Raw genomic sequence first — 16,327 nt, 5'->3', positions numbered from 1 at the left:
ACTCATCTGCCGAATTTCTGTTTGATGTGTAATTATGTGTCCAAATTTATTTTAAATTGTTGAATTCTCTGCTAAACATGCATTTGTGCAAATTCCCATTTGAATGCTTGCCTAATGAATGTTGCGCCAATGCAAACGCGACGGCATTTATTCGACCGCTTAATTTATCTGGTCGCGCTTTTGTTGCTGCTTTTCTATATCGTACATATATGCATTTCAATGCATTTGCTACTTTTAATCACTTTGATCAAATATTTAGTGTTTTTCTAAATAATAAAGTTTTCCCAAGTGTAGCGACGTACTATTAAATAATGCAAACGAAAAATATAATTTCACAAAATAATTTGTTTGCATTGCAATTACGACGTTGTTTTTTGTAAATACCCGATAGTCCCTTCTAGTGATTATAAACTACTGTACAACTAGTACCTTATTAAGAGAGTCAACTAGTTAATTCAATCATACAAAGCAACTGACTACGGTCAGAAATCTGATCAATTTTATATCGGTTCAATATAATGGTTGGAAAATGTGATAATTTCTTACTGGTCAAACATACACTGGTGTAGTACAGACTATATTTCCAGAGATATAGACTTTTGAGTAACACAAATTTGAGTATTCTAAAGAAAACTTAACGAAATGCAAATAATACTAAAAATTATCTGATACATACGGTACATGTTTTCGAAAGAAAAAGTTTAAGGGAATTTTAAGAAAAAATTCTTGTTTTAGCTTAACGGCATAACTTAAGATCAGCCTCCTCCAGGAGTATTAACGACGACTTTCGATTAAAAAACCTTCTGTAGTTTTAAGTCGTTTTTAATTTGCTTACATTTAAATAACAGTCGCCTGGTCATTAGCGTACTTCTTCCTGCCAGTGCAGGGGTTTCACCTAAGAGTCCCGATTTAATAATGTTTTAAAAAGTCTCCGATAGAATATTTATCAAAACTAAATATTGCTTAATCACGGGGCTCAGTCGTTTCAGTGGTGGTCTCCAAAGTTCCGTACAGGATATGTATGAGTACTGAAGACAGTAATCAACCACCAAAAGAAGCAATTGCGATTAGCAACGAAAATACAATAACAATTAAAGCTATGAATATCGTGAAATAAGGTTTATCGATACTAGTTTAAAGTTATTAAGAGAATATGTTGAAAATATTGTTTATGAATATTTGGGTAAGCTACTACGTAGCTACGTATAAATGCCTATTAAGCTAGCTTACAATCGATCGAATCATGCAATCACCTTATTCTACTGATCTGGCCCCAACTGTTCTCAGATATCGAGAGATTTGTTGCTAGAAAGAAACTGTCGTATATTTTAAAACGAATGAGATTTTAAAAAGCTGATTGGCACCTATTTTGAGTAATTAATGCTCCTCTTTCAAAAAAAAGGCAAGTGAGATAGGCTAACGAATCATATTATTAAGCAAAGGAAATACAATTGAACTTCCATAACTCGAAACTCTATAACTCAAAGACTCACATATAACTCACACAAATATCTTTCCATAAATCGAACTTATCGACCTATGGAGGTGATATTGCAAACTGGGTATAAACCTATATTTTACAGCTATTTACAAGATTGTATACTTTAATGAAAACTTTTATAACTCAAAGTCTCTCTACTCGATGTTTTTTTTTTTGTGGATTATGGTGGTTGGAGTTAAGGAAGTTCAACTGTATTTATTATCCTTCCCATATGTTAATGACAGTTAATGACACATTTATTTCACTGCCTACCAAATAAACTTGTACCTGTATTGAACAAAATAATTTTTAAGAATATATAGACGCATTACAAGAAGGTTTTTGGAACATGTATAAACACTAAGGATGGTTTGTTACTCAAGCAATTGTAATTATATGTTTATTCAATATTTCCAGATGTCTTACAATTGACAATATTTTTTTCAATCCTTGTGGACAGAACAAATTTGTCTTTACAAGACATACTTTAAGCCTAGATTTTTCTTCTTTGTAGTAGTAATTGAATTCTATTGCATTCATAACAACCTAACTCAGCCTTAAAATATAAAAAATGGTAAATAAAATGCAGAAAACAAAGGAATTATCGATTATAACTAGATCGGAGACTGTTACTAAGTTTAAGACTGGGGTTTCGGTTTCGGACTTAGTTAAAATTTACAGAATTTGTTGAGAAATTAAACTCACTTTTAATTTACAAGAAAAGTGTCTCAATCTGTTCGGCTTTATTATACAGAGGTAGTCAAAATTATTTACACTTCGTACGTGTTTTACAAATTCTATTATAAAAAAAAGAAAAAAACTTTTCATTGCTGTTGTTGTTGCGGCAGTGCCAGTGGTATGTTGTTGTAAACCGTGATCTATTCCCAAGCGAACGATGCTAGTTTGGTGAAAATAGCTGGATATATGACAGAGAAATGGACAAAAGAAGTGATGACTCGCAGTAGTCAAACGTATTTACACATATTTTTTTTGCGTCAAAAGTACACATCATATCACATCACATCAACAACAACAAGAAAAAACTTTTACTGTGGAAATTGTAAAAAACGTTCAATGTGCAAAAAATTTTGATTACCTCTGTATGTAAATATTCTTTTGGAATTGTATTGAGAAATTATGGATCAAATAGGAGTATTTAAACAATTTTGATAATCAAATCTAATTCGAGAAATACAATATTGCATTACATTATGTGGACTATTGCCAAATAAAATCTGTAAGTTTTGACAATATGTATTAGGAAAAACGAAGATACGCGCTAATATCTAGTTTGGTATTGCTTGACCTCACTACCAATGGTGTCAAACTATTTCCTGATAAGATTCAGATGAGGTCAGGTTAATGTGGAATCGCCAAAAATTGCACAGTTGATGAGCTTAATCAGAAGAGTAGCCTCATTTCGTTTTTACTTTTGAACTGTTGAGTTGCACGTAATTGAGATGGACACAAGTTTTTTAAGCGTTACAAAATTATTCTGATTCGGTATGAATTTAAAGAATTGAACTTACAAAAGATCTGCTTTAAACTGTGCAAGTGAAATCCTCAAAGAGGGCTCAGCTCATACACCATGGCATAGCTTAGACTTCTTCCTTTCAACCATTAAATAAATAATATATGAATATCATATTCTCAGGTTTTGGATATTTTTTTAAAGAAATATTCATGTATTGTATTTTCAGCAGATATGAGTATTAAAAAAATAATTCAGCAATTACTGATAAGTGCATGATTACTAAAGCAGCAATTATTTGTTTCATATTTGTTTCCCTGATGGGAGAATTTAAACTCCAAATTTTTAAACCGAGTAATTAACGATAACAATTTGTCAATTATTTGTTTGAAAATTTAAATATTTAATCGCTGTTTAAGTTACCGCATATTGTACTTCAAAAAGGCGACAACAACAAATAAACGCAATAAATACACGCCAATGTAAATACCGTTAGCTATGAAATCGTATACGCGTGCGTCTGTATGGCTTGTAAACTTTTCATAATTTATAAAAAAAGCCAGCAAAAAAAAATTATAAATAATCGGCATAATTAAATATCAAATTTATTGCAATGAAAAATCACTATAATCAAATACTCGGTTTTTATAAACAATTATCGTTGCGAAAAAAACGCAACTACAATAAAAACAATGTGTTAACACCGGACATGCCAATTGTTTTGGCGACGACCGAAAAGCCACAAAAATACGTTCACCGATTTGCATGTGCGTGTGTGCATGTGTGCGCGCGCGCGTGTAAACGCTTGACTTCAATAAATAAACAAAAGTATTAAAATTTTAAATGACAGTCAATTAAGCCGCAATAAAATAATTTGCGTCATTAATACGTGCGATTGCGAGTGTGCATACGATTGCCTGCACAAGCACGCATACACGCATATTATTTATTTGCCCACACACCTACAAATAAATAGCTGTACATACCCCGATGTGTGTTTTTGTGTGTGAAGAAGGGGGAATATGAATATATTTCAAGTGCATGTCAATTTGCAACTTGCCACGTGCAAACTGCGGCGTCGCCACAGCGTGTGCAGCCGTCAAACCGCAACCGCCATGGCACACAACCGATCGGCGATAATCAACTCACACTCACAGACACACACACTCATCCTTTTGCATGCGCAAGTGCAAATCCACAGGCAGATAATCGAGTATTTATTTATTGGCAATACATGTGAAATATGCTCCAGCCTTTGCATATCAATTTCACAAATTTTAACAATTTAACAACAACAGCAACAACAATATGCTCCTGCTTTAATATCACAGCAATCGTTTGTGATTTTTTAAATAAGTTATTTAATGTAAACACTTTAATGGTGTTTATTTTGCATGGCATACCTTTGTGAACATATTTTAGCTGCCTATTATACTCTTTATTTATTGTTATGGAATTTAAAGCAAATAACTGCGTGCGCACTTTCGCAGAATTTAAATACAATAGTTGAAGTGTATTAATATCTTTGTGGTTTTTAAGTGTAAATTGTTTTAAGCACAATTATGATTTTGTTGAGTACTGCTAGCTGTAACGATGTTTTTTTGAAGCTAAATCCTTAGTTGCACATATAAACAACTTTATTTTTATTTCAATCAAAGTTATCAAACGATAACTTACATACATGAAATATGATCTATTCTAATTATACGGTGAAAATATTCCTTTTACGAAGTATTTATGGGCGAGGAAAGTATAAGCTGAAACAATTTAATACGTATCTGTACAAATATTTTCACTAGAAGAAAATGAATATATTTAATAGATTTCAGCGTCTTCATTAAAATTCTGCTGTATTTAACACTAACCTAGTATATAGTAACACATAGCAATAGCTAAATTATATGAGGTCTTTTTAAAAAATAAAATGAATTTTCAGATATAAAACACTTGTACCAGCGTTTTTTTAATCATCTAAACAGTTTAATATGGCTTTAAGCTCTACCGACAAATTTTCTATTGCATTTTTCGGACTTGGCTTCCATTGGAACGCCATAGCATATACCAATGATTTGCACCAGTTATGACGACCCTTTTAAGCAAATTGGGATATTTTTGTTAAAATTCAGCGATTTTGGAACGAACTGACGATGTTGATGTCCAGGACACATCTCATCGTCATTCACATCTCCTCGAACTTCTTTGAAAAGCTTGCACCACTTGTAAACACTTTTTTGACTCAGAATACACTCACCGTATGCCAGTGTCCACACATAATTGAAAGCAAATTCTTTGATCAATTTTTTCGACAGCACGAAGTCGACGAAATCGACGAAATCGACGAACACGCAAAACACTTCTAACTCTTATGCCTCTAACAAATAAAACAAGAAAAAACGTTAACTTCGGCTGTACCGAAGCCCGAAGCGAATATGCTCTTCACAGGAGCATTTCTTTTAGTAACTATGTGTTTAAGCAAATCTAAAGACGTAAGAAAAAGTAAGTAAAACAAAAAAGAAAACATTTTACTAATTCTTTTTAGCCGGCTTGTTTGCTAGAAACATTAAGGTTATATAGTTAACCGATCTGAACAAGTTCTTCGGAGATTATATTATTACCTTAAATTTTTTACGTGTTTATCATTGCTTTAGTATTAACATAGATAGGTCCACTCAAAAGCCATATTGTTATTCACTCAATTCTCCTTAAAATTTGTAAAAAAAAATTTCGTTTACTTTTCTGGAAACATTAAAATTTGGTATGAAATGCCAGGTAAATGCGTTGTAGCGTGCGTAGCGGAAAATCAGGTTTTTTTATATTGTGAGTAGACATTTTTTTTTTTTGCAATTCATCTATAATTTTAATTTAAATAAATATTCTTCTTTTAAGAAAAAAAATTTTTCATTCTACAATTAAAAACCAAAAAATTACAGCATATTCATTTCTGTGGCGTGCGTAACTATTTGAGTTCTCACAAAAATTACAAGAAACCTTTGCAATTTTTATTCTGTTTTCTTATCACTTCGCTTCTTAAATCTATTATTCGCCTACTATTCTTAGCCTACTATAATCGTACCGATTAGCGATTATTTTTTTAAACGGTAAATTTCACGTTGTCTCGCCTTTGGTTTCGTTTCAATCATTTGCAATTATCTTTCAGTGTCACTTTAAATTATCGGCATATTGGTACCAAAGAAAATTGTTTGTTTACAGTTTAATATTTAATAATAACAGTTGAAAAAATGAAAACGGGTGCAGAGCGTATTCGAAAATATCGCAAAAAAATACAATCCAGTGAAAACTTAACACAAATAGAACGTTTAAAAAATGCGAAAATGATGAAAATTTATAGAAAAAATATTAAAGAAAAACTTAAAAAAACGCCCATGATTTTTTTAAATTGGCAAAAATTAATATAAATGGTATTTCTACTTTGTTTGTAAGCAGTACATATATAAAAAATACAACTGCATTTCTTTCGGAGAGATGGGCTAACGTTAAGAGCATTCCCGGAATAAAAAGCAACCATTATTTTTCATTTCTTAATGAAAATGAGCTCGAAATAGCACTAATGGCAGATTCAGCAAAACATAAAATTTATTTATAAACATGTATACGTTAATAAATCAATTTATAAATATAAAATATGAATTTAATAATCTTATTAAAAAAGAGTATAAATTGTTTTGTTAAAATAAATACAATTGTTTTTATTTATATACTACTGGAAAAAATTTAGCGTGCGTAACGTAGCGTGCGTAACGATAGGTTCACTGCCATTGATAAAAAACTACAAAATTTTTTGGCTGCAAGTAAGTTATTTTAGAATTCTCTTATATTCATCTTTCTTTAAGGTATTTCATTTGGTATGCTTTATTATACAAAATTTTCTCAAAATTACGAAAACATACCTCAACCTTCAAAGCTACTTCCATTTTTTGTAGCGTGCGTAACAATACTTTGAGATCAATTTTTTCGCAGCTTAAACCTGTTACAAAAAATATTTTGATGACATTCGAAAGTACACTCAAATCCCACTAAACACTGTGTATAACTTGAAGGTATCTCTTTTGAAAGACCAAAAAAATTGTTATATTTCAATCCGAAAACGCGTACGAATGTGGCGTTCGTAACGCAGGTTTTGCCCATATATACTTTATAGGGCCTCCGACGCTTCCTTCTGGACTTCCTTACAAACTTTGTGACAAGCTTAATATAACCTGTCAGGGTATAATAAATATGCTATAGAGCTGAAACTGTGAACATATGTTCCAGACGAGTGTACTAGCATTTGAAAATTCATCTTATTTTTTGAACACTTGAAGTGAACTAGATGGATCTGAGAGATTGATGCAACTGACTGGCAGATATGTCTGATATAAACGTCAAATAAGATATTAAATATTAGACAGATCATTCATTATGATAATTTTATTAAATTATTTATATTAAAGCTTATTATTATAGGGCGTTCAGTATTGTTTGAACGGCATTTCTTCCATCTACAAACCATGACAACAGTTACACTGATTTTCTATCAAATTTACCATTTCAATAATTTTTCAATAAAAAAAGTTAATTTAATTTTGTTTGTATGTTGTATTGAAAATAAGACAAAATTAAATTTAAAAAATTGAAGACTTTCCATATCATTTCAATATTTGCACTACTAATCGTTATGTACGATTTAAATCAAACAGATTTCATTATTTTGTGTATACATTGTATTGGATGTTGTCTGGAAAAGTTGCCCACATCACTTCACTTTACTTTAATGTTGTTGAAAAGGAAATATTCTTTATCTGCAAATTAGATATAATTAACATTATAAATTATCTCGCACCGACCGGCATGTTATATAGTCCCCATTGTGTTTTTTAAACTTCTTTCGTCTATTAAGTTTGAAAATTGTTTGCTTTACCAAGATTTTGTCTTTATCAAACTAACAAATAATATTTTAATAGGTTTTAGTGAGCAGTAAGTGACACATTCTAAAGTAAGAAATATCACTTTTTGCATCGGTAGATATTTTAAAATATTATTAATATGTCTGTATGTGCTAATACCATAACAAACGAAATTCCATAAAAACATTATTCGACTACATTATCAACTTCCATAACCAATTGACTAAGTAATTGAATCCATATTTGATTAACAAGTAGAATTCTAGACATATCTCGTGTATCCAAGAAGTTAATATTCAGGTAATTTTTTGATAACAATGATTTTCAAGTTATATTTTTCAGCAAATAATTACAAAACATAATTACTTGACTTATATTTTATAGCCTTTTTATAGGTTAATCTTTATATATAAAATTCTTCTGTACATTTGTATGTCACTGAACTCCTCCTAAACGGCTGGACCGATTTTAATGCAAATTTTAATTATCCTTCAGTTGGATTCGAGACTAGTTTGTAGTCACCATACAATCAAATTTAGATAGTTCATAAAATTAATTAATTTAATAAATAAATAGTTTTTATTTTGGAAATATTTTCTAATTGGTTGTCGCTACTGTCGGTGTACCAAATCGACAATCCAATTATATATATTTTTTTCAATTATTTTCTTATATGTGTTGCATTTCATACAACATTCATTTAATATCCTAATAACTTGAAATATCAGAAAAAGCATGGCAACGTCTGTCGGGTCTCCTAGTATTCTAGATATGTAGGAATTATTTCATATTTCACTAGCACTGTAGTTTGTTAAATATTTAAAATAAATTTTCAAATTCGGGCTTTTAAGTTTATTTATATTTATAGTCTCCATAAACAAAAAATAACTTAAACTTTGCATCACACATGTTTCAGATTTCACCTGAGTGAAGTTATTTTAAAATATTAAGAATGTCTTAAACTACTTGGAATGCTTCAAAGTAAAGTATTTACCTCTGATGAGCGTAATGATCAGCAGTAAAACGATCGCCATCTTCTCATTATGGTAGATCAGGCGCGTATAACAATAGAATATATTTGATTTCAAAATTAGTTTCATTGCGTCACTTTTGTTTTTGAATTTCCGATTTTATTTCACTGTTATCTGTAACGTCATTGAACACTTCAACCAACACTTATTATACAAAATTACTTTATTTTGTTTAATATTTATTTCAACACAATATTTTACATGATTTTTCAACACTGCTCTTGCTCAGCACTGTTTGAGATTCGCTTTCAAAAACTATAATAATTGAATTGAGCAAGTCACTTTTTAGTGAAACTGGCATTTTAAGTATTTGTTTTTCTTTTAACTACTAATAAATAATAACTATTTATTTATTTAATTAAATTTTTTTATTACTAATATTTTGCACACTAGTGTTAATAACTTTTTAAATATTTTTTTCACAAATATTGTTATTAGTAATCTCACAAATTGCCACTAAGCTTTGACACTCGCGCCCGTATTGGTTTTCCACGCGTCCAAGTTACAGCAGCGTTGCACAGAAACTAAAGTCACAGCTTCCTAATCCGTTTCGCATTGGCCCAACAGCAATGACTGGACCAATTCAAATGCCGCACGAAGAGTTGTTAAGCACTTCGGCATGCCGTTCGGCTCATGCACCGTTTCTGACGAGAGTAAAAATACGCGACTTGGAGCGCCGAATGCACAAACCTCGTTGGCGCAACTAATACTTTTCGAAGTTCGAAATTTTCGAACATGCTGTGGGAGTCCGTGTTTTTGGCGGCTCAACACATTCCACCACGTGTTGCATGGCAAGCAGCTTACTGCACATGGTGGACTGTATTTTTTCTGCTAATTTGCAATAGGGCAGCAAAAATGTAATTTTAAATGCCAACAGCAGAGCAGCACATGCGCAGTGTCACAATGAAGGAGGAGTATAAGCGGCTGTTTTGACAAATGGTATGACAACTGCTACAAGCTGTGGTGGCATTTGGTGGCTTATGCTTTTGGATTCTGACAATTCGGGCGGTGTGACACGGAGTGGGAACTTAGTCGGTGTATCAGGCAAATGTATGGTAGATATGTATATGTATTGCTGCTGTGGTTGTGGCTGTAATGCTGCTGATGTGACAAGTGTGGGTGGTAACATGACATATCTTCTATATGCATGGATGTTGGTTTGTGTATACGATTGTAGATTTGTGTGCAGCAAATATTCTAGCTTGCTGACGGGTCTGTTAACATCAAACGCTTGATCATGGCTTTAGTGGTTGAAAAATGGCTACGAAAGTAGGTCCCTATACTATGGTAGGTACTGGTGATATTTATCTCACCAAAAAACTATGGTAAGAAATAGATTTTAAATTATACACGAAAGTCTAAAGCTAAACTTAACTTATTGGTATTACATATAATATTTTCAATACATAAAGAAGGAGTAATACGGTGCGTATACGCAACCGCATAATTTTGCAGAAAATCAAAATTTGCCACAACACACAAGCAAATCCTTTCAAACTATATATACAAGTATAAGAAAGTTCCGTTTTTACTTAATATCACAAATTATATTAAAATATACAGGGACGAATTTGAGTGGCTTCGCATACCCACATTTATCGAACCAGTGACCTCGAAGCGCACAAACCTAAACGATTTAAAATTAAAGCTAAATAATATGTCTTTAACTTGTCACAAGAGACACACCGTTTTGTTGTTGAAAAGTGCACCTTCGTTTCCGAATATTGGTCGTTTTCGATACAACTACAATGTCAATTGTCTAGTCGCTGATTACAACTGTCCACAAATTGGCAAATAACAAAGTGTTGCTGATAGTCGGTCGCGAGCTAAATGCTAATCGTTAACAATGTTAATTGTCCATGCCGTGTAATTAACAGCTTATACGTTCTTATAGGTACTTCTACTTACCTTTTTATACTCTCACAACGAAGCTGCTAAGAGAGTATAATAGTTTTGTTCACATAATGTTTGATTGTAAGTCATAAAACTAAACGAGTTAGATATAGGGTTATATATGTATATCGAAATGATCAGGATTACGAGACGAGTTAAGAAACTGCTATACATGTGCTTGGACATATGGGAGGGTTGCAATATATATTTGGATAACTTTTTTGGAGAAGTGGCCACGGCCCCAAATAAGTTTATTGTATATATCGCAAACCAATACAGCTATATAAACCGATATTTATCTTTTTCAAAAATACGATAGGCTTAATCTATACTATTATTATAAAAAAAGGAAAGATTTGTATGTCTGTTTGTATTGAATAAACTCAAAAACTCCTTTGCCGATTTCAAAAATTCTTTCACAATTGGAAATCTACATCCACCCTGAGTAACATAGGCTATATTTATTGCTAGAATCTCAACTTTCTGGAAATAGTTCCTAGATGAGAGTACCAAAAAGATTCCGTGATGAAGAATCTTAATCTGAAACTGAAAATCGTCTTGCAAGTCATTCCCTTCGCATCGCAATAATATAATTTCATGTGCGAATTTTCCTCATTTTACTTTTTTAAAATAGACCCACGCAAGAAACGGCAAAATACATCCATATGTATGGGAGAGTGTGTATAAGTGTGTAAAAACGTATAACTTTTGAAATGTTTGTTTAAGCCCGTGCGAAGCCAGAGTGGTCTGCTGCTACCCTATATAATTGGTTATTGGCCAAATTTAGACAGCATATAGACAGAGTGAAATCGGTTTAGGAATTACCTCAGTTATTCTATTGGACTTAATGCCGAATATTTAGGTCAAATTGTTTGTTAGCTTAATAAAACTAAGTAAATCAAGTGTGAGAGTATAAAATGTTCGATTATACCCTAACTTCGCCCTTCCTTATTCGTTATTTTAATATTTAGAGACGTTCTACTAAATGCACAAACATTTCTCCTTATTTAAAAAAAAACATAATTGATATTTCCCAGTTAAAAAATTGTCTATAAAACAACGGTTATAGTTATCATATAACAAGCTAATTTATTTGCGGAGGAGATATGCTTCAAATCCCCTTTACAGGCAATCTTAATAGTATAATATCCTGTATCCACACATCAGTACAAGCCGCATCATAAATTCGTCGTCTTTATAATGCATACTTGAACCAATAGATCTATTTTTGGTACCAAATTAATACCATCCAGTACTTGCCCATTTACATTCATTAAGAAATCTTGCATAATAAATATGTTCATATGCACTTTAATGAAGTTATTGTATTAAAATCTTATTCAGGCGTTATCATTTTTTAAAACAAAAAAATAAAGTGGCCTGTATATGAGGGTTAAGGGACTGATGAAGTCTTCATTATATATTGTAAAGAGAAGTAAACCATTGGTATTAAAAATAGTTGTATATAGTGGGCGTGGTTGTGGGATGTCGTGGTGCCCATTTTGTGGACATGGAAGTAGTTTTATCTTGTCTATTACGAAAAATTTGATTGAAATTTCCCGTTTCAATAAGCTTTCATATATGTTCATATTTATCTTCATGTTTTAATAGACTTTGACGTGTATCGCGTCATCGCATTAAAATTGCAACTTTATAAATTGTAGAGGATTAGTTTTGTAATACGCTTTTAATTGAATATTAACTAAGCTTAGGCTCAGTCATACCGCAAATGAATATTTGTCATATGTAAATAAGAGTACGACAGTAGACAGTTATATAGATTATAAAAGCGCTAAGTAGTGAAATGTAATTTATGCGCGTGCTAAATAGAAAGTGTTAAACTGATTAAGAGCTAGCTATTTGAGAAGTACAGAGGCGAAAGATAGTGAAGAAGAGGCAAGACAGTAGAAGGGGAAGCTATCATCAAGAATAAAATTGGTGTTAAGTAAAAGTTTGGCAAACTCAAGGATGCAATTAGCATATGACGACTAAAGGAGAGCACACTCCGATGTGCAGTTGTACTTTCTTAGTCGCATATGTGAGTATTGATACCAAAGAACGCGGATGTTTTAGGTAGTATTAACCCTATAGAGAAACTAAGTATCACTCGATATAAATTGGGGAATCTAGTTAGTATTCCATATATTGAGGGAAGTGAGTGTATTCTTAGAGTATTGAAGATTTATCAAAATTACAACAAAACTACATTAAGTTGGGTAGCTGAAACTAATGCTCCTATAAGCTGGAGGATCAGATCTTTTGTAGTCACGAAAGAAAGTGAACTACTCCGTGTACTACTACTTCTTCTTCTATTACTGCTTCTGCGAACACTTTCCATCATCTGCAGTACCAACTGTTTCTCACTCATGCATTTATATTTACAACAACAAAGCAATTGTAACCACAGCTGCTAAAGAACATCGCGGAAGTTGAAGAACAAAATCGAGCAGGCGGCAAAGGAACAGACAAACAATGGAAAGGAAGTAAGCATTGTACGAGTGGAACTTTAGGTGGTACGCAAGGGTGTGAATGGAAGTGTTGAGCGCTAACGATGAAGTTTGTTTCTAAACTCATGTTCAATTTACATGTGCACACATACCCCACTCAAACAACTTGTCTCCATGTAAACATGTGTATATGATATGCATTTCCAACTGCTACGAGGCGCTTAATTCACATGAAATTTAAAGAAAAAAGCAGAGTAAAAAAATTAATTGCTGACAACGTAAAATAACAACAAATAAAATAACAAATAAAATATTTCTGAAAAAAAACAAACAATTGGTAACCCTTCTAAAAATAATGGTTAAAAATATTTAACGAATTGTTATATTGATAGACAATTATTTTTTAAGCAGGTGGCAACTCTGCATATAGATTTTTTTTTTCAATTATAATTTCAAGTTCAACAATCACATAACGGTTGGTTGTAAGTCCTAAAACTTAACGAGTTAGATAGAGCGTTATATATATCAAAATGATCAGCGTGACGAATAAAAGTTTAAATCCGGATGTCTGTCTGCTCGTGCAAGCTGAAACTTGACTAAAAATTTAGAGATCTTGATGAAACTTGGAAGACATATTTCTTAGCACCAAAGAAGGCTAAGTTCGAAGATGGGCGTAATCGGACTACTGCCACGCCAACAAAATGGCGATAACCGAAAACATATAAAGAGCTGTAACTAATAAACTGTAATTTTTTGGGGAATGGGGCGTGGCCCCGCGACTTACTAAGTTTTTTGTACAAATCTCGTAAATTACCAAAGCTATATCAAGGAAACTTTCAAGAGTCTTTTCTTTTAGGTACTATCTTATACAGTCCAAATCGGATAATAACCACGCCCACCTCCCATACAAAGAACCACCAAAACGAAACCGCCTTAAATTTCGTTATAAAGATTACAGAAGAGCTGCACTCAAAATGGTATACAAAATATTAAATGGGCGTGGTTCCGCTCACATATGGGTCAAAAACCATATCTCCGAAACTTCTCGACCAATTTCAATGAAATTTGGTTCATGACATCTTCCTAGCTTCCCAATGATATGTTGTGAAAATAGTCCAAACCGGTTCACAATCACGCCTACCTCCCATATACCAGAACTTTGAAGTCGATCTGAATCGTTTACCTTACTATACATGTATATAGTAAGCATGTATAAGTAAGATATCGGAATAGAACTTTACAAAAATACTGCATTTAAAGAGTGGCATCTCCTTCGGTCTATAAGTTTTCAAGACCCTATATATCGAATATGAGGACCTCAGTGCTTCTAACGAAAATATAGGATATTTTGAAGAAATTCGGAGGGAATATGTTTTTTCTAATAATATGTCTTCGTGGCAAAAATCATTGAAATCGGGTCATAACTTCCCCTATCTCCCATATACTTAATATTAGGGTTTTCAAACTTTCAATACCACATATATGCCGAATATGTGAGTCAAATTTATTGTTTTATTAATAAAATTAAATAAATAAAATGCGAGAGTTCGGTGACACTCGAACTTAGCCCTTCATTACTTATTCCTACCAATTTGAAAGTAGCCGGCAATCCTACTTTTGATATTTTGAAATAATTTTACTCTTAAGTCACTTCGGATCCAATTCAAATTTTAATAATGTAGTTATTTCTTGATGTTTATTGAATAAGTATTTTTAAACAGGTGGCAACCCAGCTTAACAAGAAATTGGAATACGAGTTTTTAATAATAAATGGGAGATTAAAGTTGGTTTTTTCTTTCAATATACGTATATTTCATAAATTTGGAGGTTTTATAGTCGCCGTAAAAGAGCTTTGGGGATAAAAACCACTTCCAAGCCCTTTGCTGTAAAAACTCACTGTTACTTGCGGTTCACTAGAAAATTCATATTCCAGTTCGTGTTTAATTGGCAGTGGCATTGAAAAGCAATGCAATTTGTGTTGACAGCGATACACACTTGCACAAATTGCACAGACGAGAATGAAACGAGCATCCTCTAAAACAACGCTCTTACCTCGGTGCATTTGCCGGGTATATGGGTGATTTGATTTTCATCTGTCAACGAGAAGTGTTTTCATAGATTGCTAAAAACACCAAAAGCAACAACTCCAATTGTGCGTAGAAAGGGATATGGGTAACTTTAAATTGTCTACAACAGTGTACAAGCATATGTGTATTTCAATAAATGGAACCTCGCGCAATATTTTCCAAGGACATTGGGCTATTATTCCACACGCAGCCTCCTGAAATCGGCTGCGCCTGGGAATTTTACGTGCTTTCAAACGAAGTTTCACTATTCGTAGTGGGAGTTGTTGTTACAACATGTGTATTGCGTAGGTGAACTTACACTGCTGGATGATTTTAATTTTCAAACGTGCCACAAACTTTCAAATACAACGAATTATGGATAGTGGCCATTGTGGACCATGAACCCCACATGCAAAATTTGCAATTGTTGCCTTGCCATTAACAAATGTTTTATTGCACGTCTACGTGCGATTTTCGTGTTCAATTAATTACAGTTGGTGCGATTGTTTCTAATTTTGGTAAATATTATTTTAATTAATTAATTATTAGCAATCCTTTGTTTGGATAATATAGTTTAACTTTCATAACTCGAACTCTTGAATTGGTAATAGAAGTCTAATTTCATACAAATTAGCTTCCATGGATTCCAGGATTATGGATTGAATTAACAAAGTTTAAATATTCGAAATTGTTGCAGATAGTCTTGCCCAGTTATATTCATTCATCCTCCGTAGAACATTAAGCAAAGATATACAAACTTATAATTCGAATTCGCCAAAAATATCCAAACTGACACGTCTTTACGTGAAACCTTAAGCGCGACACTGTACTAGCATAACCGCCAAATTTTAAATTGTAATATTTAAAAAAAATTCGTAATGTTAAAAAATGGTACAAAAAAATTATTTTGTTTAAGCAGTCACCAATTTGTGAAAAAATGATTCAGCTTTTCCGCAGCTTCTATTTTTTTATTTTGTAATGTTAATCAATAAGTTATAAAGACTGATACTAAAAATGTTAGTTATTTTTTGTACG

At 32.4% G+C, this 16,327-nt stretch overlaps 1 protein-coding gene across 1 annotated transcript in view; it reads right to left on the bottom strand.

Moving 5' to 3' along the window:
* Positions 1–9,393, bottom strand: part of LOC105213946 (lachesin) — a 73,928-nt gene extending 64,535 nt beyond the window's left edge. The window contains exon 1 of the mRNA XM_054231587.1: positions 8,850–9,393. Coding sequence (XP_054087562.1) covers positions 8,850–8,955 — 106 coding nt within the window. The 5' untranslated portion in view covers positions 8,956–9,393. The remainder of the gene's footprint in view (positions 1–8,849) is intronic.
* Positions 9,394–16,327: the final 6,934 nt, after the last annotated feature.

This window comes from Zeugodacus cucurbitae, chromosome 5 (assembly GCF_028554725.1).
Source record: "Zeugodacus cucurbitae isolate PBARC_wt_2022May chromosome 5, idZeuCucr1.2, whole genome shotgun sequence".
NCBI lineage: Eukaryota > Metazoa > Arthropoda > Insecta > Diptera > Tephritidae > Zeugodacus > Zeugodacus cucurbitae.
This window is presented reverse-complemented; position numbering and strand designations above follow the sequence as displayed.